Source organism: Sturnus vulgaris, chromosome Z (assembly GCF_052056855.1).
Source record: "Sturnus vulgaris isolate bStuVul1 chromosome Z, bStuVul1.hap1, whole genome shotgun sequence".
NCBI lineage: Eukaryota > Metazoa > Chordata > Aves > Passeriformes > Sturnidae > Sturnus > Sturnus vulgaris.
Window position 1 is genome coordinate 60,591,234 of NC_142283.1, and position 25,840 is coordinate 60,617,073.

The 25,840-nt window shown below is 37.9% G+C and overlaps 1 protein-coding gene across 6 annotated transcripts in view; it reads right to left on the reverse strand.

Annotated features, from left to right (window-relative positions):
* Window positions 1-25,840, reverse strand: part of MAST4 (microtubule associated serine/threonine kinase family member 4) — a 270,348-nt gene that overhangs the window by 14,930 nt on the left and 229,578 nt on the right. For all 6 annotated transcript variants that reach the window (XM_088157188.1, XM_088157186.1, XM_088157191.1 and 3 more), the window contains 10 exons: window positions 25,681-25,813; window positions 20,466-20,533; window positions 18,051-18,136; window positions 10,640-10,848; window positions 9,685-9,823; window positions 8,501-8,633; window positions 7,624-7,789; window positions 4,835-4,936; window positions 892-1,014; window positions 536-648 (listed from right to left, as the gene is read on the reverse strand). In XM_088157188.1, coding sequence (XP_088013314.1) covers window positions 536-648; window positions 892-1,014; window positions 4,835-4,936; window positions 7,624-7,789; window positions 8,501-8,633; window positions 9,685-9,823; window positions 10,640-10,848; window positions 18,051-18,136; window positions 20,466-20,533; window positions 25,681-25,813 — 1,272 coding nt within the window. The remainder of the gene's footprint in view (window positions 1-535; window positions 649-891; window positions 1,015-4,834; window positions 4,937-7,623; window positions 7,790-8,500; window positions 8,634-9,684; window positions 9,824-10,639; window positions 10,849-18,050; window positions 18,137-20,465; window positions 20,534-25,680; window positions 25,814-25,840) is intronic.

Sequence of the window (25,840 nt, forward strand, 5' to 3'; positions counted from 1 at the left end):
CTGATCAGCAATAATTAGCCCTCATCTCAGTTATTAGAGTATACTACCTTTTGGGCAGTTTTACCTTCAATTCAGAGCATTCAGATCACTCCCTCAAATTCACATTTCTCCATGACTGGAACATATGCTAACTATTACCATGCTTTTTCTTTTGGTCAAATGTCATTTAATTAATACCCACTACATGGTTGTACTGTAATATTTGTTATGCTGTCACCTACAAGATACCCAGGACACAACTGCAGCAACATGAAAACTATGTATAAATGCAAACATGTATTGGCATTTAACAGAATGTTTCCTTGACACTTTCTGTTATTCTATGATTAGTCTTTTACAGAAAATACCATCACATTTATATAGTTTTCCATTAGTATCTTAAAGATTCAAGAAGTAACTTTTCTACACAATTTTCCCATATTTTGATTTAATGGTATTAATTGCATTCTTGCTCAATTTCAGATATTTCACAGTTTCTTGAGAAAACAAGGCAAAGATTACAGAACATACTAAGATTAAATAAATTTTTACTTACTTTTGAAAATCTGTGTGAACATGAGGAAAACTGTCTTATCTCTAAGTTAAAATCTTCATCATTGGTATCATCTTCTTCCTCAGTTTCCATATGGTGGTATTTCTCAGAACGAGCTACAGACAAGGGTAATAAAATATCTGAATTTATCCAGAAGAATGGATACCACGTTTTAATATTAAATTAAAATCTAGTTTTATTCTCAAGATTATTTCTGCTGAAGTGTCCATTCACTGGTGAACATGCAAGTCGCCAGTGATTCTGATAAAGGAAATTTTAAAAGCAGTAAGCAAGAGTCAAAGACAGTGATTACTTAAAGAAAGCATTCATGACTTTTTAAAATATTGTAAAACACCTACTGTCAAAATAACTTGTGTCATCTTCAGACTCCAACTGTGGAATAAATTCTGCTTTCTGCCTCAGCAGACTGTTCCAGTCAAGGCTCCTGAAGAACTGATGCTGCTTTACTTCATACGCACCACCTGGAGGAGCCAGAGGAAAACACTGAGGAAACTGTACCAAATCCTCTGACATTAAATGAACTAAACCCCCAGCCAACAATGTAAATAATCATGGAAAGGCATAGCCCTCACGGTACACATGAATATCCGCTACCCATTCCCATTAGAATGGGAAAACCTAAACCTGTCAGAAATACTCCCTGCCCATTTTGTTGTTGCCATTTCTCTTAACAGTTTATTGCTTTACCATCTTCCCCTTTTAAGATTTTTATTTTTCTGGATGTACTAATCTGTTAGGTACACATTAGTCAGAATCATCAAATGTAATTCTACAAATATAAATACGTGCACTAAGTAAGTACAAGCTATAAAGTAATGCAGAATGACTCTGAATAGTTGCTCAATAGAAATAGTATTGCTGACTTAAGAGATCCTTTTAATGTTTTATGACAGTAATACACAATTCTATAGGAAATATCCTATCATTTCTCTTATTTATTACTGCCTGCTAGTTTAATGTGTGTTTAATGATTACACTAGTTTTCAGTTAGAAAACAACTGTAATAACACAATGAAATAATGAAAATTTTGTCCTGGGAAAGTGGAAGATGATGCCATTAATAAACACGCATCTAATTCTAAAACCTGAACAAGTAACCTGTTGCAACAAGACCTGCTGCCAGCTTGTTTTGGGTTTATATCGCATGGTTTTGGCAGTGGAGAGGCTACAAGGGCAGATTCTGTGAGAAGCTGCCTTCCTCTATATCCAACACAGCCACTGCCAGCTGGCTCCAAGATGGACCCACATCAGCGTTATCTGGGGTAATGTATTAAAGAAAGGGAAAGACTGCTGCACAACAACAGCCAGGAAGACAGGAGTCAGAACAGGTGAGAAGAACAACTCTGCAGACACCAAAGTCAGTGCAGACGGAGCTCCAGGCACTGGAGCTGAGATTCCCCTGCAGTCTGTGGTGCACCATGGTGACATGGTGAGACACATGGTGACATTTGAGTCCATGGAGGACCACAGTGGAGCAGAGATCCACCTGCAGCCCATGAAGGACCCCACAGTGGAGCAGGGTGGATCCCCGAAGTAGACTGTGACCCTGTGCAAAAGCTTGTGCTGGAGCAGTGCCCAGGTAGGACCTGTAGAGAGAGGAGGCCAGGCTGGAGCATGGGTGCTGACAGAACTTGTGACCTCACAGGGACCCCATGTTGGAGCACGCTGCTCCTGAAGACTGCACCCTGTGGGAGGGACCCACACTGGACCAGGGGAATAGCATGGGCAGGGGCAGCATGTGATGTACTGATCACGATCCCCATTTCCCGTCCTCCCACGCTGCTTGGAGGGAGGAAGTAAAGCAATAGTGTTAATTGGTGATAAATTAAATGAACTTCCCTGAGTTTCAGTATGCTTTGCCCATGATGGCAACTTCCTGCCCTTATCTAAACCCAGGAGCCTTTGGCATATTTTCTCTTCCTGTCCAGCTGAGGAGGGAGGAGACTTGGTGAGTACCTAGTGGCCAGCCAGAGTCAACTCAGCACATTTATACAGCATGTATACTTCTCTATGTCAAGGCTACTGAGAGAAAAAAATGAAATCTCCAGGACTGGTTTCTAAGAAAGCGTTAAGATTTCTAGATTGGGTTTTTCACTTTTCATACTGCATCAGGGAAAAATTCAAAAAAGCCCAATCTTCCCAAAGCGGACCAAAACCACATTTCATCATAAGTCAGTAGCTAAGCAGTGAATATTTCTCTGAGCACAGTAATTGGATATTACATCAGAATTGTACAACTCTTGATTGGTATCAAACACTTGAAGCCCAAAGAAGTATTTTTTACTGCTCTTTTTCTTCTTCAAAGTAAGTATAGTATCCATCTCTCTTCTTTCAACTTGCCTTTGCCACTCAGGTCTCCTGAGCAAATAAGCAACTGCGATTTTCATGAAGCGTTATGCAGCTTGCTAATACATGTTAAACAGACAAGACAGTCATTTGAAATGCATGGTGAAGCCTGGCATAAACCATGCTATTTTTCACCACCCATGTGGGACCTGTCACACTGCAGCCTCCATTTCTGTGAGCTGATTCTAACAACAACTTTGTTGCGGTTTCTGAACCCCCTGCTTCAAAGAAACAGCTGCCTTATTTCCTTCTTTCAGACTGACAACTCTTAGAGAGACCGGAGGATTTAAAGATGTCAGTTCCTAACTGAGCACCACAGGTACTTCATGTTGTGGCACTGACCATTCAGTATTTAAGCCAGCCTCATCTCACTCAATTCACTGTCTCCACCAACTGTATAACAGACAAAGAATTTGTAATCCACTTCTGATCCAGCCTCTCATAGGGCAACAGTCTTGAATTAACACTGTGTTTATCAGGAAAATCATCCTGGCAATGAAACAATGCCTGGAAAGAGTGTACTTAAGGGAATAAAACTAGTTGTGGATTTTCATTTTGCCTTTGGCATTGGTGCCCTCTGCAGCAGATGAAGCAGGCAGCAAGTGAAGAAGCTACTGGGACATAACATTAATGTGTGTTTAATGATTACACTAGTTAGAAGTTAGAAAACAACTGTAAGAACACAATGAAACTCAATCCTAACTAGTTCAACATGAGGCAAGAGACAGCAATAAACTTTGCTGGATGCCACTTAGTCCAGACCATCAGCTACAGTGAAGTCTAAGGGCTGTTCACACAGATCCCAGACATCCAGGCTGTGATGGACATGCAGTTCACTCATATCAGTCACATCATCATGACTTGAAGGAAGCCGAAAGAAGGAAGACATGTCATTTGGGACCATGTCGATAGTACTCAGGGTCTGGGTTATAATCATGTTTCCCCTGAGCAGATGTGATAAGGCTGGTTATGAACTGATTCCTTAAGCTTCTTTTTAATTAGGCCTAAAAATACGTAGCACAATTGGACTCAGTTTTGTGAGCCATTTGCCAAGTACTCTCACACTGACTCAACCTGCAGCTCGGTTTCCTTAGCATCCCAAATGTATTTCTGTTCATAGCATACAATGTTCACTGTAAATAAGATTATACCTTTATACTTTGGCTCTTTTATGCAGGAGGTTTTTTTTTGCTGTGTTTACCTAGTGCTTTGCCTGAAGGGAGGGCAGTCAGTGACTAGGGCTCCCATACATTAAAGCTTAAAAATCACGCACAATATTCATTACTGCCTCTTACAGAAACTCCCAAATAAATCCTAGTCAATCAACCAACAAATAAACTCTTATTATGTAAACACACAGTACTTTCATTAGCCTATGGAAGTCCTAATACTTCCTTAACATTCTGTTTCATTTTAGTTCTTTTTCATAGAAGGCAGTAGTGCTTGATAAATGAGAATGACAACACTTCTCACTACACAAACCCAGACAGTAATTTCTGAACAAGCTCTTTTAGTACTCATCATCCACCCTAACACTGGGAGGAATTAATCTGCCAGGCTAAGATATTTCTGAAAAAGGAAGTTGTGTATTGATTCCTCTCCTAGATTTCTGTAGTTAGTAATTTAATACTGTATTCATGAAGAAACCCCATTCACTAACAGGATCTTTGAGAAATTTCTGTTGTATTTATCAAATTAGGAGACAAGTACATGCAAATGAGCACATGTAAGCCCCACAAAAACTAGGACGGGCATCATCATGTTACGTTCATGTTACTGGTCTGAATCTATAAATTATCATGGCATTTTGTCATACTGCATGTCGTGACAGATGTTTCCCAAGCAAAACAAACAAGTGAACAAAAGCTCCCAATGCTGAATACAGAAGCTATTTCTAGTAAGTACATTAACAATTTAAAATTAGTGCCTCCTAACCTGTTCCCAGTCTTTCCAAAGGATTCTGCCTAAGTAGCAGAGTAATTAGATCTTGGGCATCTGGAGGTGGTGCTTCATCCTTTTCAGGCCAGTTGATTTCATCTAAAACAAAAGAAAGTAGTTTGATATTGCTGAAGTCTGATCCCAGCTCAAATTGCATGAATGCTATCAAAAGTGACCCAACAGCAAAGAAGAGTAAAAGCAACTTTTTCAACTTACTCTGCAGCATACCAGTTATTTCTAATTTTCATACTCTCTATATAGACTGTATAAACATACTGTGTTCCCATTTCCTTCGAAAATATCATTTAACACAAAACTGTGTTTAGCAGCAGAATACATGAATGCTTGGCTCATGGAAAACTTCCAAAATATTAGCATAACTTGTATACACTCTCTTCCCCCACTAAATCATGGTTTAAACTGTAGTTATGTTCCATGGAGACTGTTGTTAAGATGGAAACTGCTGACCTGACCTGGCAGTTGCTCTCACATCTGTGTTCCTTCTCTAATGTTAGTAGACTCCGTGAAGTCATTATTCCCATGACTAAGGGTCAAGGTGTCAGACCGTGCTCTTGGTGACATATATGACAATGAAGCTTCTTTTCAAGAGTCTCATACTTCCATACCACCTCTCCTTCTACTGACACTTATACTACTATGGCTTTTGCACTTCATGGCAAGCTGGACCTAAACCATGCAATCAAGACAGGATACACTGTGTATGAACATGAACTTTCTAACAGCCTACAAACTGCAAGTTTTGCCTGATTTTTAGTGGAAGCTGACTCCACAAACGTTTAGACAAAACTCTGCAGAAGTTTGTTGGGGGGATTTTGGGATCAAAGAGCCAACAGCACACTTGGAGCTCCAGAAAGCTGTTAAGGATCTTGTTGTCTAGATTTTATGATCTAGATTTCTTCTATACAATAATCATAACTGGATAAATAATCACTGGAAGCTACACACAGGTTTAACCTTCGTATTTCAGAGTTTAAGGAAAGATACTGATATAAACAGACGTGAAATATATCCTGTTTCTGGACCAATATTTTAATTTCTTATCACTTCAGGTATCTAAGTTTACACTGAGGCCTCCCACAGCTGTCCTTGCACAACCTGAGGGCAGAAAAGGCAACCTACAATGACAAGGGGGCATCAAGATTTTAAAGTAGAATTTTAAATAAAATGTAGATTTTTCTCACAGAAACCGGAAGAAAAATCCAGGCTACAGTTTGGATCTTTACGATGGCTCTTACAGTCAAACAGAAGGGGATAATTTATTTTAGCACAGGAAACATATCCAACCAGAGTTCTTCTAGATATACTACGAATTATTTCAGTAAGTAAAGATTTTTCTAATGAAAGAGAAACAACTGATAAATCAACATCAAAACAAGAAACGGAGCAAACCAACAGTCTTGCAGGGTGAGTGGGAATAGAAGACGTTTACCATTACACTTTTACAAGTAACTTCTGTAAGAAAAATTAACAAATTCAAACAGATGAAGATATTTACAAAATTATCAGCTAAATAAACATGAGAATATGTTTTGTAAAAGGTAAAATTAATGCCACATGCAAAAAAACTCTGAAATACAAATTTTGTCACTAATTTTAGGACTATTCCCTTCTCTTCTCCTACTCAGGGACTGTAAGGATAAAAACATAGGTACGTGTGTCTGGAAAAGCAATAAAAACATGAGTTATTTCCACATTTTCCTGCCTACAGCTTCCACTGCAGTTTAAATCTGATTTGAAAAATAAAGCATGAATATGCATTGTAGCCATGGGGCACCCAGAAAACAGACAACATTTGCTGCTTGTGTTAATTAAACAGTTGATTCTTCTTGCCACTCAGGCCTCAGCATATCACATCAGAAAACAACATGGTTATAAATCCACAAACACACAGAATGTCACAGGCATTTTAATAGTTTACAACCAAGTGGCTTTCAGCTCTAGAGGCAGAGGAAAAAAAAGATGGGGACAGAATGTCTCCTTAAGTACAAAAGGGGATTTGTTGCATTCTCACAGAATGAGGAACCAGAGATACATTCTTACCTATTGGACTTTTTAAGCAGACCATAAAACAGACTAGGAAATACTTAGTAACAGAGGTGCCATTCTGTTAACCTTGTGTCATAAACAGCGACCCTCTCCATCTACGTATTTGGGAAATTTATGTAAACAGCAGGAAGGATAGCAAACAATTCTGTTTAATTATCATTCAGTTTTGTCACAAGACACATAACAATACTTAGGGTCAGTTTGCAGGTTAAGATCTAAAAGATTATTGAATTTTAAATGGAAGAAGAACAGCTGCTACAGAAATAACATTACACTCCAACAATTACCAATGAAATCATTAACAATCTGTGAATTGAATTAGTTTCTTTCTTCTTCTCATTACTTATTATTTGGGAGACATTTGTTTTAGAGTTTTATTACATCTTTGTTAATTTCTTTATTGTGCCATGAGGCATTTTCCCATTTACACAAATTTATTTTAACTGTTTCTTCTCTGGCATAATTCGTCTACCAAAGACAAATCACTAGTGCATAGTGGCACTACTTTTTTGCTAACATAGTTTCTCTCTTCCAAACAGTGCAGCTTAACCCTTGGACTCTATATCAATAAATTTCTGTACTTAGCAACAATACACAGTAAGTTCAGCTTTTAATCTGAATTAATTGTTACTGCTTTGATAGCATATTGTGTAGTCTATCAGTAAAACTGAAATATATTTACTATTAAAGATTTTGGTTTTTTTAGTGATGATACTCACCACTGATTACTTGTCCAAAGAGCTCTTCTGGTGTATCTCCAAAGAATGGCACACATCCAACAAGAAATTCATAAAGAATAATTCCCATAGCCCACCAATCCACTGGTTTTCCATAACCCTGTCTCAGTATTACTTCAGGAGCTATGTATTCAGGTGTACCACAGACCTAGAAGAAAGAAAACAAGCACGATAGCAAAGCAAGTCTTAATTGAGATGTCATATTATTTGTAATTCTTGAAATGTTAATATCAAAACATGGAGAAAATGGAATTCAGCTGGGTTTAGTCTGCTGAATTTGCATAACAACTTCTGTTTCCAGAACAACCTACCTACATTAGAGTCATCATAATCAACATTAGCATATCTGTCATGCGAAGGACAGTTTGTGCTTTGTACACAAGAGTCCATCATGGCAAGTATCTCATTTAATGTAAAACACATTGTTATCCTTATATGAAAGTTGTGATGGTTTTATCTTAAGTAACTTTTACAGTGAACAGATTGTGAGGAACAGTAATGAGGCATGCTTAAAGTGAAATGGGCCATAGCACAGATTTTAGCACCCTTGGTTGTACAACACATAATGAGCTCCACAAGTACTCTGCTGAGACTTCTGAGTTCTTTACAGAACAGTTCCTCATTAGTCTCTCTCATAGATTCACTTGCACACAATTAGGTTGTTCATCTTACTAATAGATCTTAATGTAAGAAAGGAAAAAGCCTAGGAAAATCTTTAGGGCACCAGTTAAAGTACCTGACATAGTCAACTGGAACACCAATGCAAAAATAACTGTTTTTTTCAGTATTACAGTATGTTCTGCTGGCAAAATTTTACTTCATGTGAATACTCATGTAGAAATGAAAAAGGCCTTCTTACTTGTTTGTCGAGGAATTCTCTGGCATCCTTCTCAATGTGACCCTCGTACAGATTGGTAGTTAAACTCATTAGCCCCACTTTCGACAGGCCGAAGTCTGTAAGCTTTATATGGCCCATGGATGTTACCAACAGACTGAAAATAAAAAGTTTTTAAGCCACTGTGATATAATTCAACATTATGTGCTTCTCATCATTATTACTATTACAATTTTAATACTTAAAGGAAAATGCTACATTAGCACTGTAGAATTATAAACACAGCTTAAAAATTACTTCAACTGGTACAGAATAAACAGGTTAAAAATCTAAGTCTTACATCTGTTACTACTACTATCAGAAGTAAACAAACTTTTTATGTACAACTGAACAACACCTTATAGAACTACAGAGGTCTTGAGAGCTGAATATTTGAAGCTTTGAAGAAACAGTTATTATGTGAAAGACCGGAAATAGAATACATGTCATTTTTGAAGTGAGGTGAGTATTTTCCATCTGTAACAAGCTGGGTCAGTCATGCATTTGGAAAAAACCTCAGGGTATTAAGTTAGCAACTAATACAACAAGATATCATGCTATGCAGGTATTGTCAATCAACACCCTCGACTTCAGCTCTTTTTTTTTATTGTGAAACAGGAAGGTTAATGGAATTGCAAGGGCCATACTCTGTATTTCAGCTACTTGCTGTGAGGTTAACTAATACTTGTATAGGGGCAACACTGTACTTATAAATATTGAAACTGAAAACCCTAATCCCCTCAAAAAACCAAGTAACCCCCAAAACCCATGCAACAGGAGGTATTTCCGCATCTGGTCAATCTTGTCTTCAAAAATGCCAATACCTGCAAGTTGATGATAGTTTATATCACTGGTTCAAGTACACCTTGAAAAAAATTTTCCTAATGAGTAAAATGCGTTTCCCTCCATTCTAAACAGAAGAATAAATACTTTTTTCTTTTCAGGTACTCTGATAGCCTCTTCCATCTTAAACACAGAAAATTCATAACAGCTCTTTTGGAAAAAGATGCATTTTCTGTAATCACAAGTAATGAAAATTTAAATATTGTGAAGGAATTGTGACTCTACATAATATTTACAATAAAAAAATAATTCAAAGAAACTCTAAACCTTTTATATTTTATCTAACAATTCCAAACTCCTCTTTCAGTTATATTCTATATACATACTTGTCAGGTTTCAAATCCCTGTGTACAATTCCATAATTATGAAGGTATTCCAAGGCCAGAACAGTCTCTGCAAAGTACATTCTTGCCATGTCTACAGGTAAGGGACCCATATTCTTCATCAAAGTAGCACAATCTCCACCTGTGGAAACAGTACAAATGCTCCAGATATAAATAAAAATTCTATAAACATAAATATAAAATAATAATATTAAATAAATATAAATTCTATAAATTCTGAGGTGTATCAGTATAAACCATATATGATACTGAAAGGAGCACAAACTGCAGTCATAAACTTTTATTTCCTAGTCAGATGATTCAACCAAACTACTGTACTGGAAGCAGTGTGAAGCTGGAAGACAGCACTACAAGGATTCAGCTGAAAACCAGTAACGTACTGGTACCTAAGGAGAAAACAAACAAACAAACAAACCAATAAACTGGGGGGATAGGGGGTGGTGGAAGCCCACAGAACCATACCTGGGGTATCTTTTCAGTACTGCTTTTGTCCATTGCTCTCCTTCAGCATTAGCAGCATTAGACCTTTTCAAAATGTCTCCTTTTTCCTCTTTCTTAGTAAAAATAATTACTACAAATCCCCCAACACTTGCAAATGAAAATTTCAGCTCCAGAAAAAAAGTAAACATTTCCACATAAACTCTGAATACTAGCACACTTTCGATTAAGAAATCTATAAGGAACTTACTCTAAGAGCAGTTATTTCCCATTATAGCTGGAACACTAGTGCTTTACAAGCTGTTTACTGGGAGATAATGACTGGTAAAAAAAAATAAAAGAACACCTTGCTGTTGGATCTGGTTCCTAAACCTGAATTGCCAGAGTATGGAGGACACACAGGGGGCCCCTTCTAATTCAAGTACCATATGGGTTATTCTTCTTTTTTTGGTGTAAGAAAATTCTCTTCTTCCTCTGTAAAACAGAAGAGCAATTTTACCTTCTACATATTCCATGACCATGCATAAGTGACGTCTTGTTTCAAAGGAGCAATACATGCTGACAACAAATGGATTTTCTGCAAATGTCAGGATATCACGCTCAACGAAGGCCTGTTGGATCTGGTTTCGGAGGATGAGATTTTGCTTATTTATTTTCTTCATGGCAAATCTTTGTCTGGTTTCTTTGTGTCTCACAAAATAAACCGCACTGCGAAGTTCAAATGTGAGAGAAAAAGAAAAAAGTCTGGTTAACTACTAAAAATGCATTTGAAAATACATTTTTCACTCAATTTTTTAAAAACTATACGTATTATTAAAAAAATTTGCTTTCAATTCAATGCAGTCTTTCACATCAAAGAATGGTTAGAAATCTCATTTTATTTAAAAACCAGGATGAATCTCAGTCAACAAATTATTACTCAAACTAAAACAAACAACTCTCCTGCCCTTCCCTCTCCCTCCCAACCAAACAACAGCAAATATAACAGCAGATATAAGAGCAAATGTTTTTAGCCCGGGCAGATTTCAGTCATTCCCATCAACAAAGGATTACATACAAAATCCAGCTATGGCACAGTGCTATAAATCACTGTGACAAATGCTTATTCAGTAGGTGTGCTGAAAGGAAATTATGACTCAGACTCAGTCCAGGGGATTTTAAAACATATCACAGGTCTCTTATGATGGTGGCTTAGAAGTTGCTCGAAGGGGTGGCTCCTCATTGCCAGGTGCAAAACCTCCCATTCTTGTTCAGTCCCTGACATTAGCACTGATCAGTATCAGAGGAAGGTCACCAGTAGGAAACCCAAAACAAAGATCACTGTGTTAACTACAGGGTTGTGTGGGGCTATGGTGTATCTTGACTTGCAGAATTTCCACTGGGTACAGGTTTCCTGGGTACAAGGTTTCCTGTATATTTGGTTAGGTAAAGTCAATGCAGTGAGGGGAGCAAAGAAAAGAAAACCTCACTTGGGCAACTCTTCTGTCTTTCTAATGTCTAAGGAGAAGGTATTACACTGCTGTGAAATACTCAGGACTTTACTGCTGCGCTTCTCAAAATCCCTCGAGGCAAATTCTGAACATTTTTTTCTTGCTTGAAAACTACTTCAGAGCACTTAATGCTTATACCATCTCTAGTATATAATTATCACAGTGGAATTTTCTTTCTTATGGAAAAAAAGCACTTAAAGGAGAAAATAGAGGGGGGAAGGGGGAGAAAATGGGATTCAATTGTGAAGTTTTAAAAATCTAATTAATTATCCCCAACTATAAGCATGCAATTATTTATATAAACAAAAAAAGTAACACTGGCCTTACTATATCTATAAAAATCTTCACACAGCTACCGAAGTTATAGATAGTGAAAAAAATCAGGACTTCTCCTTGCCTTTGTGAAGAAAAACTTTCTAGACAGCATAGTTTCTCTTACTGATTCCAAAAGCTTTCATTAATCCCTCATTCTTGTCTGAGCACAGGACAGGTAGAAGACATTACACAATTATGAAAGTAGGTAAAAACTACCTTGGGCAAAACCCATGACAAACCCCACCCTTTGTGCCTCCTAAGACTCACTCCCTTCTGCCCCTCCCAAGTTGGAATACAGACTGAGATATTCAGCTCAGTACTCCTCCCTGCTGACTTCATGCCTTGTGCCCTCTAACTCTTCCTACTGCTCCCCTCATATTCACTTCTCTCTCCAACTCTTACTTTTAAAAGCCGCTCCTGTGCTTTTCTTTCCCTTGCATTTTAGTTTTCCTCTCTCATATGTTGCTTTCTCCTGTCAGTTTCAAAATCTCCTGTAATATCTTTTCTTTTACCTGTTTCAGTCCCTCTCTGTATTCCTGGCATGTAGAAAATTATTGCCTGAAGTCTCGATCCTTCAAAAAAACATAGTTATATGAATGAACTAAGGACCGACTGAGCACCTGGCATACAAATATTTCTCTAGAGTTTCAAACTGGACAGTGTGCCAAGACAGACTCTTGAAAGGCATATTATTACACATAGCATTACAGCATCTTAATAAATCCTCCTTTCAGATCACATGCACCTGCAAGATCATTACTAATATATTTTAAAATTATTGAAGAGTAAGTTTCAAGAACTATCTAGTCCTGTAAATATCTAGGACATGCTGCTATATTTTCCCAGCTGCCTAAACTGCACCTTCAGTCTTACAGTCAAAAGAAGGTAACTTTCCACTAGGATTCTGTTGTTTCTCAGAAAAAAAGCTGTTTAGCTCAAATGTACCAGATTCATGAGACAACTGCCACACAATAGTCTCTCTTGCTTTTACACATGCATACACTATTTATGCTATACAAAGTGCTTTTAAATGATCTTCAGCGTACAAAAATGTCTAACATCCCTCACATGCTCCGGTCATAGTAACTCCAGCAAACAGTGTTTATGTCTTGCAAAGAAAATTATAAACCAGCCAGCAGCATGTTGGTTATCAAATTCTGCCCATGATCTTCAGTATATAAGGAAGACAATTTCAAATTTAAGGATCCTGTGACACGAAAACAGTGTAGGGGGACCACCCAGACTGTCCTGTCAATCCACTGAATGACAGTGGCATGCCCTGCTGCCCTGCAAAGCCACAACCAGAGTGGTACTGTTGCGTCCTCCTATTGTTTCAAATGAAGAATTTGATTTCCTATCTTCCCTCAGCTTCCTGTTTTTGTAACACAGCAAAAAGAGCTTCCAAAGCATCCTCTGATTTCACTGTGCAAATTTCAACAATTATGCAAGTGTTCTGTATTTTATTGATGCTGTAGCTCAACAAAAGCTAAGCAAAAAAGCTTAGTCTTCAAGAGAAATAAGAACAATTATACAGAATAAAAAAATTCATTTGGCAGTGTCCAACATTACCTTATTTCACTTTCAACATAAATCTCAGCCTGAAAATCTGTCTCTGTATTATGATTATTATTATGTCATTATTATTAACTAGAGTTATCTCTAGTTAGGCACAACTATAAAACACTGCAAAAGTGGTAAGATGACAAAAACAAGCTAAAATATTTAACCGGGTTCCTGAATTAGGTACTGTTTCTATTGCTTAAAAATTATACCTGCTGACCAAGAAATTTGTTTTCATTTTTACAAGCAATTTCCTGAGAAGAGACTGCTAAATTCTGTTCTGCCCTGGAACTACGTCTCATGTTCCAAAATTAAAAGCATTCCAGGCAGGAGCAAAAGTGGTATCACGTATTTGCTTTAAACTCATACACTTACACATGAGATATTGAACTAACATCACTTGCTTCCCTGAAATCAAATGTAATTTTTATTTTGTTGAATTGTTTCAAGAATTCAGGCTGATGGCAACTTGAAGAGATGGAACACTACTACCTGCTACCTCTCACAAGCTGGAATATGGAAAAAAATGTGATTGCAGTAAAAATTTAAAATTTGGGAAATATGAGTTTTCTCTGGCTGAAGAAAGTCAAATAAACAGCTTGTGAAACCATTAATGACTTGGCCAGAATCCTACACATTTACTGATTCACAGCTTGTTTAACTTCTTTTATATTCCTAGCCATTCCCAAAAGCCTCATCTTCTCATCTTCTACACCTCATGTACTATACAGTCATTTAATTGCACTACAGATGAGTTTACCCAATCAATTAAAAGCAGAGAATTGCTAAGATATTTACTCAAACCTTCACAAAACCAATAGTGTAGACTTAAACTCATCAAATCTAATATATCTGACAAATCTCTGCTACAACATGCCAAGACCAACAATTACCCTGTCAAGTAATCAAAGCTTTCCATTTCACTGATAAAGGCAAAAACACCACAGCAAATGAAAATAATGTCATAGGGTTTTATTTAATTAGTTCAGATTGAAACCCTCCATTATAGCCTCAAAATAAGTAAAATATTACAACAGCATACTGCAGCTTTAATAAGTCAGAGCACAAAATATGCCCACTGACATATTTTAGAGAATGAATCAATGAAGCACAGGCAGAATTCACATATACTTAGATTATCTCAGAAAATTAATAGCCTGGAAAAACATAGGAGGGAAAATACATGTGTTGTAGCATAACAGCACTAACTTTTGTTTCAGCTACTTATACTTGTAAATAAACTACAATGAATGCCTTCAGGATAGTTGCTTGTTTTATATTCACAAGAAATAGGTATTATTGGTTTATTATACTCCATTTCATAGATAGGTTACACAGCATTTAGGTTATCCTAATGTGCTCCCCTTTAAACTTGACCATAACTTTTGAGTAAACTAACCATCAACCGTACTGGTGCCAACAGCAAAAAGAAAGTCCTACTTCAATAAAAACTAGAAAAATGGTCTGTTGATTTTACAGTCCACCTGACATAGTTGAGATTTTCAAGCACACAGATAGTTTTGAAAAAGTGATATCCTAGAGAACTTAGGAGCACAAGCCTCCTCAATTTACAGTATTGAAGAGATGCTAAAATCACTTTTGAAAGTGAGTAAGCATTTTTAGAATTTTATTGTCTCACATTTCACTGTGTTCCTTTTCCTTTCCATGTACTGGGATTGTACAGCAAGGTTTTGGTAGTGGAAGGACTACAGGAGTCCACAGTGGAGCAGGTTTCCTGGTACATAGAGCTTGTGACCCTGGCAGGGGCCCACACAGTAGCAAGGCTGTGCCTGAAGAACTGCACCCCATGGAAGAGTGACGCAGCTGCAGCACTCTGGGGAGGGCTGTTGTTCATGGACTCACGCTGAAGAAATTCATGGAGAACTGTCTCCCGTGGGAAGGACCCCACACAAGTAGAGGAAGGACTCTCCTCCCTGAGCAGCAGCAGGAACAGCATGTAATGAACTCAGCATAATCCCCATTCCTTGTGTCCCTGCATCACTGGAGGGAGGAAGTAAAGCTGAGAAGGATGGAGTGATGGAGGGAAGGAGTTTTTTTAAAGTCTCACCGTACTTCTCATTATTCTGCTCTGCATTTTTTTAGCAATAAATTCAATTAATATCCCCAGTTCAAGTCTGTTTTGCCTGTGTTGGTATTTAATGACTCATCTCTCCTAGTCTTTACCTCAATCCATGAACCCTTCATTTTATATTCTCTCTCCTGTCCAGTTCCAGAGGAGAGAGACAGAGTAGCTTTGGCAGGTGCCAGGAATCCAGCCAGAGCCAACCCACTACAAGCTTTGTTTTCTCATTTTTGATTTTTCTTCTAAGAAATAACCATTTCAAAGAAAAATAAAAACCAACAAAATCGACTTTGTTATTACTTTCTTAAGGCTAGAAGCAATATCACTCTATTAAAGTGATGAGCTTTCAATCTCCGCTAATACTACTGCATTATAACCAGACAGCCTACCCCTGTATTTACACTTGCTAATGAAAATAATGATTCATAAAGAATCTGGATATATTCATGAAGAATATACATATAGTCCAATTTGGTTATTCTCTAGCACCTTTCTTTTCTTCACATGTCTATCAGGGTCTTACTCAATTTTTACAGCATTACATTGCAAATTTTGCGAATTACTGGCATTTAAAAGATGATTAATAAATCTTGATTTTCTCTGCCACAAACATGAGGAAAAAACCGTAAGTGTGTGTGTCATAGAAGGCCATGGCTTTTCATCTGTTCTTTTCCAGTTCTGCTTTCCCTTTTGGTCTCTGGTTTCAGGTGGACACCTGTCTCCAGTTTGTATTTCTTACTGGCTCTTTGAGCCTCCTTCTGGCTGTAGAAGCACCTATGGAGCAAGAGGCACAAGAAGGTCTACTGAACGTCTGCCTTCAGGTGCCAGGTCTCACTCTGCTGACCACTGTGTGCCACGCCCCAGCTGCTCCTTCCTCTCCCCATCCCTCAGCATCTGAACATGGCTCAGAACTGAGAAAGGGTCAGTGACTCCTTACACCCATTTCTCCAACAGGGGCCTACCCCACACAGTTCCTTTTATCCTCCTTCCGTAACAAAAAGAGATGAAGGGAGGAATGGAGGGGATTTAACATCTACCAAGGGAAGGAGAAAGGAGTGCAGCCAGGGAGGGGAGCAGCACGTACTGCTAACTGCTGAGAGGAAGGCTTTTGAGGTACTGGGCTAACTGGGAGGAGATATGGTAAGCAGCAAGTTTGTCTGTGAAGAAATCCTGAGAAAATTAATTGAGCAGAGCTTGACTAGTGAGAAATTGTATTTGAATATCTATATAACTTTACTGCAGATTATACCGTTTTGCTTGGTATTTTTGCTGAGTTATGAAAAAATGTCTGGACACGAGCAGCCTCCACACAAGCCACAAGGGCCAACAGTCCAGGAAGTACTAAATGCCTCCTGTTCCAGAACTCACGACTACCTTTAACTGAATGTCATCAGAGAGAGCCCAACAGCCTCAGGCCATTCAGCAGGCACACAGAACTTCAGCAGGTAGATTGCAGATGCTTTTTATCCTATGTCCAAGACACCTTCACAGAGTGCTCAGTCCTAGCAGCTCACTGCCACTTCCCACCTCAAGCAAGAGTCAGTCTAATGGGGTTTGTGCTGGAAAACAGCACCGCCCTCCTCCTCTGCCAGGCTGTGACATTGGCTCATTTGGCAGCTGGCTCCTCATCTCAAGATGCAAACCTCTCTTTTTTGAGCCAGTTTACATCCCTCTTGTTCCTGCAGGTTGAACAGAACAACAGTTCCTGTCTTTATATATTTCAGTGCAGAAGGGGAGCCAAACAAGAATCTAACAGATAGTACAGGATCAGAAGAGGAGACTGAAGACAGACACCACCAATGCAAAGTACTTCCAAAAACATTCTGTGTTCATTTAGAGGCCCAGGTTACCAGAATTTTCTCTTGGTCTTGTAGGGTATCTTCAGATTATCACTAGGCAGTAAGTGATATGTAAACAAACCAAGAAACAAACCAAAAAATAACAATTCCTTTAAAGCTAATAGGTTAAAATTTGAGAACTAGAATAGCACCCACAAAGTAACAAAACATGGCTTGCCCTACTTCAAGAAATCTGTTTCTACTGCAATGATACTTCTAGGTCAAGTAAGCACTCATTTTTATTACTCTGTCTCCCTACAAACGATATATAATTCTCTCTCACATCTGCATAAACACAGACTTTTTGCAGTGTTATAAAGGTGAGCTTAAATGTGCCCTTTGATTTATTCACATTTCATCTTTGGCACGATATCTGATTCTAAAAAATCTCTCTGATGTAATATTCAGTACTTTGATTTACTTCAGCACAAAGTAATTCATTCCTGCCTAGAAAACTTTTCAAAACCTTGTGAACTTAAAATACTAGTAACAAAACAAGAATGGAAAATGAAAAAAGCAGGGTGCAAACCCACTCCCTCATACAAAGACCCCTGAAATAAGAAATAATGGGGAATTAAGCAAAACTAAAATGCAAAAGAGCTGTCACAGTCAGAGATTACTCACCCATAAGCTCCATTACTAATCAGTTTAATTGTTTCAAAATCACTTTCCCGAGGTTTCCTCTGCAGCTTCAGCGAGGTATTAGAGCTCTTTGAAGTAAGAGATGAGAATGAAGTTAATACAGTATTTTTTTTCAAAATCAGGGGGGAAAAAACTCACACAAAAAAACAATTATCACCAGGCTGTCACACTGATGAACCAGGTAAAAGCCCTGGACAGCCAACCACACAGCCAGCATAGAGAGGCACTAAGGGGCTCCTGAAAACAAAGCTGCTTTTTTATCAAACAGGTACCAGCTGCACTGCAGTGAACCGTCCACTTCTCTCCATGCACAGGTTACAGCCACGAAGGCTTCTGGTAAAGTAGTTACTGGCAATTCTTATCTGGAATCATGGAATTCTGTGAATTCCACGTGGCACTTGTTAGACAGTACCTTCCCATTTTAGTAAATCTAACTTTCATATTACGGTCTAGTAGAAACAAACCACTGATGAGCCCTTGTTCACTCAAATAAACTTTGGCATACTTAAAACTAATGTTAGGATAGAGTGTGATATAACAGGGAGGACGGTGAAAAGAGACAAAATTAAAAAGACGAAAAATAAAAATGCATTAATTCTACCTCTAAAGAGGTCACTTTAATCTACTTCTTCGTCAGAACTTTTTCAAAAACAAGCTTCCCCGAGTATGGCAAAACCTATTTTCTAGCCTGAATTTTTAATTAATCTTGAAAATGTGTGAATTAGAATTGGGGTTCAGGGGGAAAAGATGAAGGCACAGGACTCCAAATGCAGACTTCTAAACTCACAAGATTTTTTTCAAACGTCTTTTGAATCCCCAAGAAATTCCATGATCCCTATCCAGGCAGTTAAGTAACAGCTGGAAGCTGAAACCAGACCTAGTTGAAACATTTTCAATTAAATGCTTGCTAAAGAAAATTCAGTACAAGACTAGTGAAAATGTTAATATAATGAATTACACAGGAGCTGACAGAGAGGATTTACTAAATTGTTCAGCCCACTTGTCTGCCAGTACAGGATTCTTCCTAATTGCTATTTATGATGATTGTGAGCAGTTCTGTACTTGAAAGTTACACTTCCTGTCACTCCCCATGTATGTTTATTTCACAGAAACCTTTTGAGATGTTTCCAAATATTCTCTTTACAGTTTTCTTTACTGACTTCATCAGCTCCCTATTTACATTCCTTTATTACACCACATTACCCCTTCTGTACTTCTTCAGCATTTGCATAGCACAAGTAACTTCGCAATTTCAATTGCTTAGCTAATGCTAAGCCACTTTGCACCTTAGATTCAGTTAAATACTTTGGCACTTCCTTTAAGCCTTCTAGTTATTCAATCTTTTCTCCAATTTGTTGTATCCTTCCACTAAATGCTGCTCAGGTCTAAAACAGTATTTTAAATGCAAATGAATGAAAGCAGCAGAATAAGAAACATCTTTTTTGTCAATTACAGAATCCTTCATAAGTCGCATTTTGCCAAATGTTAGAAAATATCCCAACATAACATGACATGTACCAGAGAATTATGTCTTTTCTGTTATGTATCAGAACAGGTCTAACAGATAATCCATGCCTGCTAACATTTGTAAATACTTGCTAATTACCTAGACACTGAATTACCTAGACAACCCCTAATACCGCTCTTGTCTTCGCTATACACTTGCGTTGAAAATTAAGACTAAATTGTTAGAATTTTATCTAATCTGTTGACTGAAATCCAAGATATAAGAACCAATTAAAAAAAAAAGAATTTAAAATAATCACATTTAAGCCCAGAATCAATGTGTCCAACCTGCTTTTGTGATCCTGAGCAAGTATCTAACAAAATATTACTGTACGATACCTGTTGCTGTAGGCAAGTGTTTTCGAACACAGATTCAGAAGGATGACGTACAACCTTTCAAACTGCAAACCATCTTTCTGAATCTAGGCTATTTGCTATCATACTCATTTCTCCCTTGTGTCTTCACTAGATCTGTTCAGAATCTCTTATCATCAGCTGCCTCTGTGAATGAACTATTTTAAAATCTCTTTAAAATACTTTGTTTAATTAAACAGTTTACCAATACTTCTCAAGGAAGAATAAATATATTGATTGAATAGAAAAAAAGAAAGCAGTGATGGATTTTGTGGTAAAGTTATTGCTGTATGGTAAACACTAACTCGGTGGAAGTTGAAGACACTGAGATATCTAGGAAAATAGGCAGAAAGCTTGGTTACACCTTTTGAAAGCCTTCTGCCTGAAGACCATCACAGAATTGGTGTCAGTATTTACAATATTCATTAAATCTGCTCACACATATCAGGAGAAAACAGAACAGGCAGGGTTGGGGGAACACACCAGATTTTCCTTGTTCACATTCAGCAAAAGCAGCAACATAACAGGAAAGCTTACATTTATTGATTCATCCGCTTCCAGAGTTTCTGCTGTCCCACTGTCACAATTAGCCAGCTGAGCTATTTCTGTAAAGAAAAATCAAAAACTTCATTTTAAACTATGGAAAATACAAAACTAAATGAAGCACAGAAAACATGAGAAGTGACACCTTTCCCGAATACTTAATAGAAAATGGCATCCTACCTGTAGCACTTGACAAATAATTTTCAGGGCATCTTCAAGCTTGTATTTAAAAATCTACCCAGATAATGAGGACTTGCTATTCAGTGCCTATGTAATAATCTTCCACGGAAGCAATGAAGATTAGCCATGAATCAATGAAGAACAATACTGTTTTCAGTGCTGACTACTGGGATTTCCAAGAGCTGTGTGGAAACTGAGCACTAAGGGAAAGACAGTATTCATCTACTAAAACTCCTGAGGATCTCAGCCCCTGAGGGGTTAACAGTAGGCCCCAATCTTCTTGGGCTTCTTCACAGTTAGAGCAAAACCTTCTAGTTTAGACCTAAGATGGACTCTAAATAGTTTACTTCTTCTACAAAGAAATGCTGATAAGCCTAACACAATAAGCTAAAAGCTATTTTTGTGGAAGCTTACAATTTACAGAGTTACTAACACAGATGACTTTTCTGGGAAAGTAAGATTTTAGGAACCTAAAACTTGACCAGATTGCCCCTGTCAGGGTCAACCTATGCTGCAGAGCTCCTAAGCCTAGCATGTTCCTCAGGGTGGGTAGTAACCAAGAATTCATCTGGGTAAAAAAAGTTCAACAGACAGCTAGTCCTCAGCAAAAGACCTCAGCATTTTATCACAATTACGTGCTGGGAATCAGAAATAAGACCACCAAAAATTTCCAAGACTCCTTTTTTCCTCAGGACCGTTAACTGAATTTATGACTATGAAGTATAACTGAATATTCACACAGAATATCTAAACTGCATTTTTCTATATAAAAACAAGTGATTATTATAAGTATAACACTTACTGCAATTTTAAAAAGCAAATTAACCACACAGACAATTTTCTGTTGGAACAGCTAGAGATTTAAGGAGTAATTCTCATTTGTAACCACAAACCAAAACGTGTGGTAAGAAACAGAAGAAATGAGAATGTCACTTCAAAAGCTGAACAGATCTTTCAAGTGTTAAAGAAGCTAAAAAGCATTCCAAAAATTGAGTCAATAAATAAGAAATAAAATATAAATAAATAAAATAAATAAAATATAAATAAATAAATAAAAAATACCCCCACTAGAACCAACAAAATCTTAAAGAAAAACATATTATATAGGCTGAACCTGAAGTGGATTGTCCAGTTAAAAGTCACAGTTTTGTGATCATGGGACTTTTAGAATAGAAGTGTTGATGAAACCTTTATTGTATGGGCGAGAACCAAGCTAGCTGGAATAATGCACTTTGACAGGCTTCTCAACTGAAATTACCTTCATAAATAGCAAATTAAAATAATCCTTTTTGAAACAAAACTTTTGCAAAATAACCATTATCTGAGAAATCCATATTATTTGGAAGCAGTAGTCACTAATGGGATGGAACCAAAAGTCAGCTTTCAAAACAAGGAGCTATGGAACCATTTTGCAATGCCTGAAGAGATTTTTCAAACTCATCTAAATACCATTAAACATCTGTCCTTCTTCTTTCATTGATTTCAACCATTTCTGAAGACTTATGATTCAAAAAGGTAAATATGGTAATTTTAAAAACATGGGGAAAAATTTCTCCCCAGGGAACTCTTCAGAAATGCAGCCACCAGTCTCTGCTAAGTGATGAATCTGTTATGGTATTGCTTTCAGTATTGTATAAATTTATCTAGCATTGTCTCCAAATAATACAAGCATCATTTCACCCGAAGAAAGATCCTACAGTTATGACTGCAAACAAAGGAGACAAGCAGAGAAAGGTCTAAAGCAGGTTGCTTTTTCCCTGCAGACGAAATAAAATCCTTTGCATGAACATTTAGGAACACTGAAGATATAAATTAACATATTGGTTGAAAATATAATTCTGTGTTACAGAGTAAGTAGTGCTACTGAGGTGTGCTTTTTTGGGTTTGAAAAACTTGGTTCTGCTTTTTAAAAATTTTCTATTTTTACATTAAAAAAGTCTTTAAAGTTCCTGAGGATGATCTTCCCATATTTTTACAGTAATGAATGCAGTGCTCCAAGTAATTCTCTTTGCAAACCAGTAATTCCAGGGCATAAACCCATAGTGCCCTTCTTTTATTTTTGCTTAAGTTGCGTCCCTATAGATAGAGACACCGATTTCATCAAAACCAGATCACTTAATAAGTCATTGCACAGTGATTTATACTGTTTATTTCTTTTTTTGGAGTGTAGGAGGAAAGCATTAACAAAAATCAGATGGCCTAAATTATCTATTACAAATACTTAAATACTTCTATATATTAATCTTTAAAACAGAACACTAAATAATTCAATTGCTCAAATCTCCAACTGAACCAAAATCAGTAATCCATATATCACACACCCCTCAACATTTATTGACAAACCACACAGACCATTTCTTCCTTCAGAAAGAAAACCCAAAATCCAACATTTCAATTATCATTTGAATACTTCAAAGTTTGTTATATACATTAAAATTCAGTTTATGAAATATAGTTAGATGTATCCTAGGTGAAGTATGCTCCCATAGAACAAATACTTAGTTAAAGAAAGCAGTATTCCTTATTATATATAGGCAATTGTTTCTAGACCTCTCTCACAATGAACTGTCAAAAAAAATCCAAAGTTGTTATTAAACTTGGGTAGTGACAGATTCTTGACTACTGCTGAGGAATACTTTCATCCAAGTGGCCAGGAACAGTCAATGAGAAAGATAAGGTTCAACTGGCAGAACAAGAGTCAATGACACGAAACTCTCAACCCACCCTCCAAATTAAATCTTGCATACTTGATTAGTGAGCAATTGATGAATTGCCAGTTTAGGACAGACCAACAGCTCACCAAATCCAGGTGACAATGCTTTATATTGCAGAGAATTTCAATACTTCTTGTTCTTTTCCAATACCAAAGGGAAAAAAATGTATTTATGTATATTTTCCCAATTTCTCTGACTTCCTTTGCTGCATTCCAAATATAAACAAAAAGTATCAAAGCTGTTAATCTGTATCTCAGGCAAAAAATAGTACTAAATTTGGATGAGGAAGTTCTGTGAAGATAGGAAGTGGACTAATAATATACTTAACTTTCTTTAGATCTGTTAATATAACATTAATGCCATCTGTAACAATACTCAATCTAAGTGAATTAGAACCAACCAAATTCCTGACAACAGGCAGTACTGAACTTCACAAACTGCTTTAGTTCAGCAAATGGGTTTTAACACACAATATACTACTTCTCTGATTTAACAACATGTGATCTTACATCAGGAAAGCTAGCAAAAAACAAACAAACAAACATATAGCTTTTTGCTATTATTTTGTGTTATCAAGCCCTCTCCTAGTCCTGGCTGACAACATGGTAGACAAGCTAATGGGCACCAAGCTAGGGTCATTTTCCCATGGTGGCATTTCTGATAATTTCTTCCAAATTGCAGAACTAGCACCGAACACAAATTTCTATTTGTCACCAGTGACAGAATCTGGTTTCAGAGTGGCAAAGACGACGATCTGGCTAGGACAAGTAAGTAATTTTAGTTTTTTCAATGCTATCCATAAAAGAATCATAGAATGCCTTGAGTTAGAAAGGACCTTGAACATCATCTTGTTCAAAACCTTCTGCCATGGGCTGGGACACAGAATCACAGTATCCACTGAGTTGGAAGGGACCCAAAAAAGGATGATGAAGTCCAGCTCCTGGCCCAGCACAGGACCACCCCCCAAGAGTCACACCATGTGCCTGAGAGCATTGTTCAATGCTTTCTGATCTCTGTCAGGCTGATGCTGTGACCACTTCCCTGGGGAGCTGTTCCAGTGCCCAACCATCCTCTGAGGCAAGAGCCTTCTCCTAATATCCAACCTAAAACCTCTCCTGGCATACCTTCAGGCCATTCCTTCAGATCCTGTCACTGGTCACCAGAGAAGAGATCAGTGTCTGCCCTCTGCTTTCCCTCATGAGGAAGCTGCAGACTGCAATGAGGTCTCACCTCAGCCTCCTCCAGGCTGAACAAACCAAATGGAGCCTCTCCTCATACGGTTTCCCCTCAAGGCCATTCACCATCTCTGCTGCCCTCCTTTGGATGTTTTCTAACAGTTTAAGGTTCTTATGTTGCATTGCTGGAAACTGTCCCCAGAACTCGAAGTGAGGCCACTGCGGAGCACAGCAGGACAATCCCCTCCCTTGCCTGGCTGCTGATGCTGTCCCTGATGCCCCCAGGACACGCTTGGCCCTCCTGGCTGCCAGGGCACTGCTGGCTCACATTCAACTTGCCATGGACCAGAACCCCAGGTCCTTTCCATGGCACTGATCTCCCATCACACAATGTGTTTATCCAACTGTGTGCTTGCTGGATCTTTTGTACAGCAGGACACTGAGAGACCACACTGAAAGCTTTACTGAAATCCAAAAAGATCACATCAACTGGCTTCCCTTTACCAGCGAGGTGCATTACCATGTCACTTTCCACTAGACCAGGTTGCTCAGAGCCTCATTCCTTCCGGTCTTAAACAGTGGGGTGGGGCATCCACCACTTCTTTGGGCAACATGTTCCAGTGTCTCAACACTCTCACAGTAAAGAAAAATTCTGCAGTGACAATACCTCCACTGGAACCTCAGCTCTCCCTACAAAAAGCCCCGAAAATGGAATCAAATTACACAGAAAACTAATGGGACAGTCTTCTCAGGGATTCCAATATGAAGAAATCTGGGAGCACTGAGAGGCAAACACAGCTCAACCAGGAGTCCTTTAAAACTGTGCTTAGATAACAGTCACCATCAAATTATCTCAGTAAATTTCAGCTAGAGGGATTTGCATTGTCAGGCTGGATGATGAGTGGTATCATTGACACAGTGTATTTGTCAATGACATTTGCAAAAAAGAAATCCTATTCAGAAGAAATGGCCTTTTAATTGTGTTTGAGCTTGTGAGAGTACAGTGAAGGTCAGCAAACACTTGTTCTGATACCATCTTTACCTTGACCCTTTTCAGGTACACACAGATTTTCAGAATGATAGAATACATTGAGAAGGAAGAACCTAGAAACCTATAGCTATACCACGAAATTCACTTACCTTCTAGAGGATCTTTATTTAAGCCCAGCTGACTAATAATATACCGAGGGATGTCTGTTTTAATGCCTTGCCCCTCTTTAGCATGGCCTTCAGCTGCTTCCAGAAGATAGTAAAACTCTTCAGGATCAAATTCCTAGAGGAAAAATAATAATCATCATTT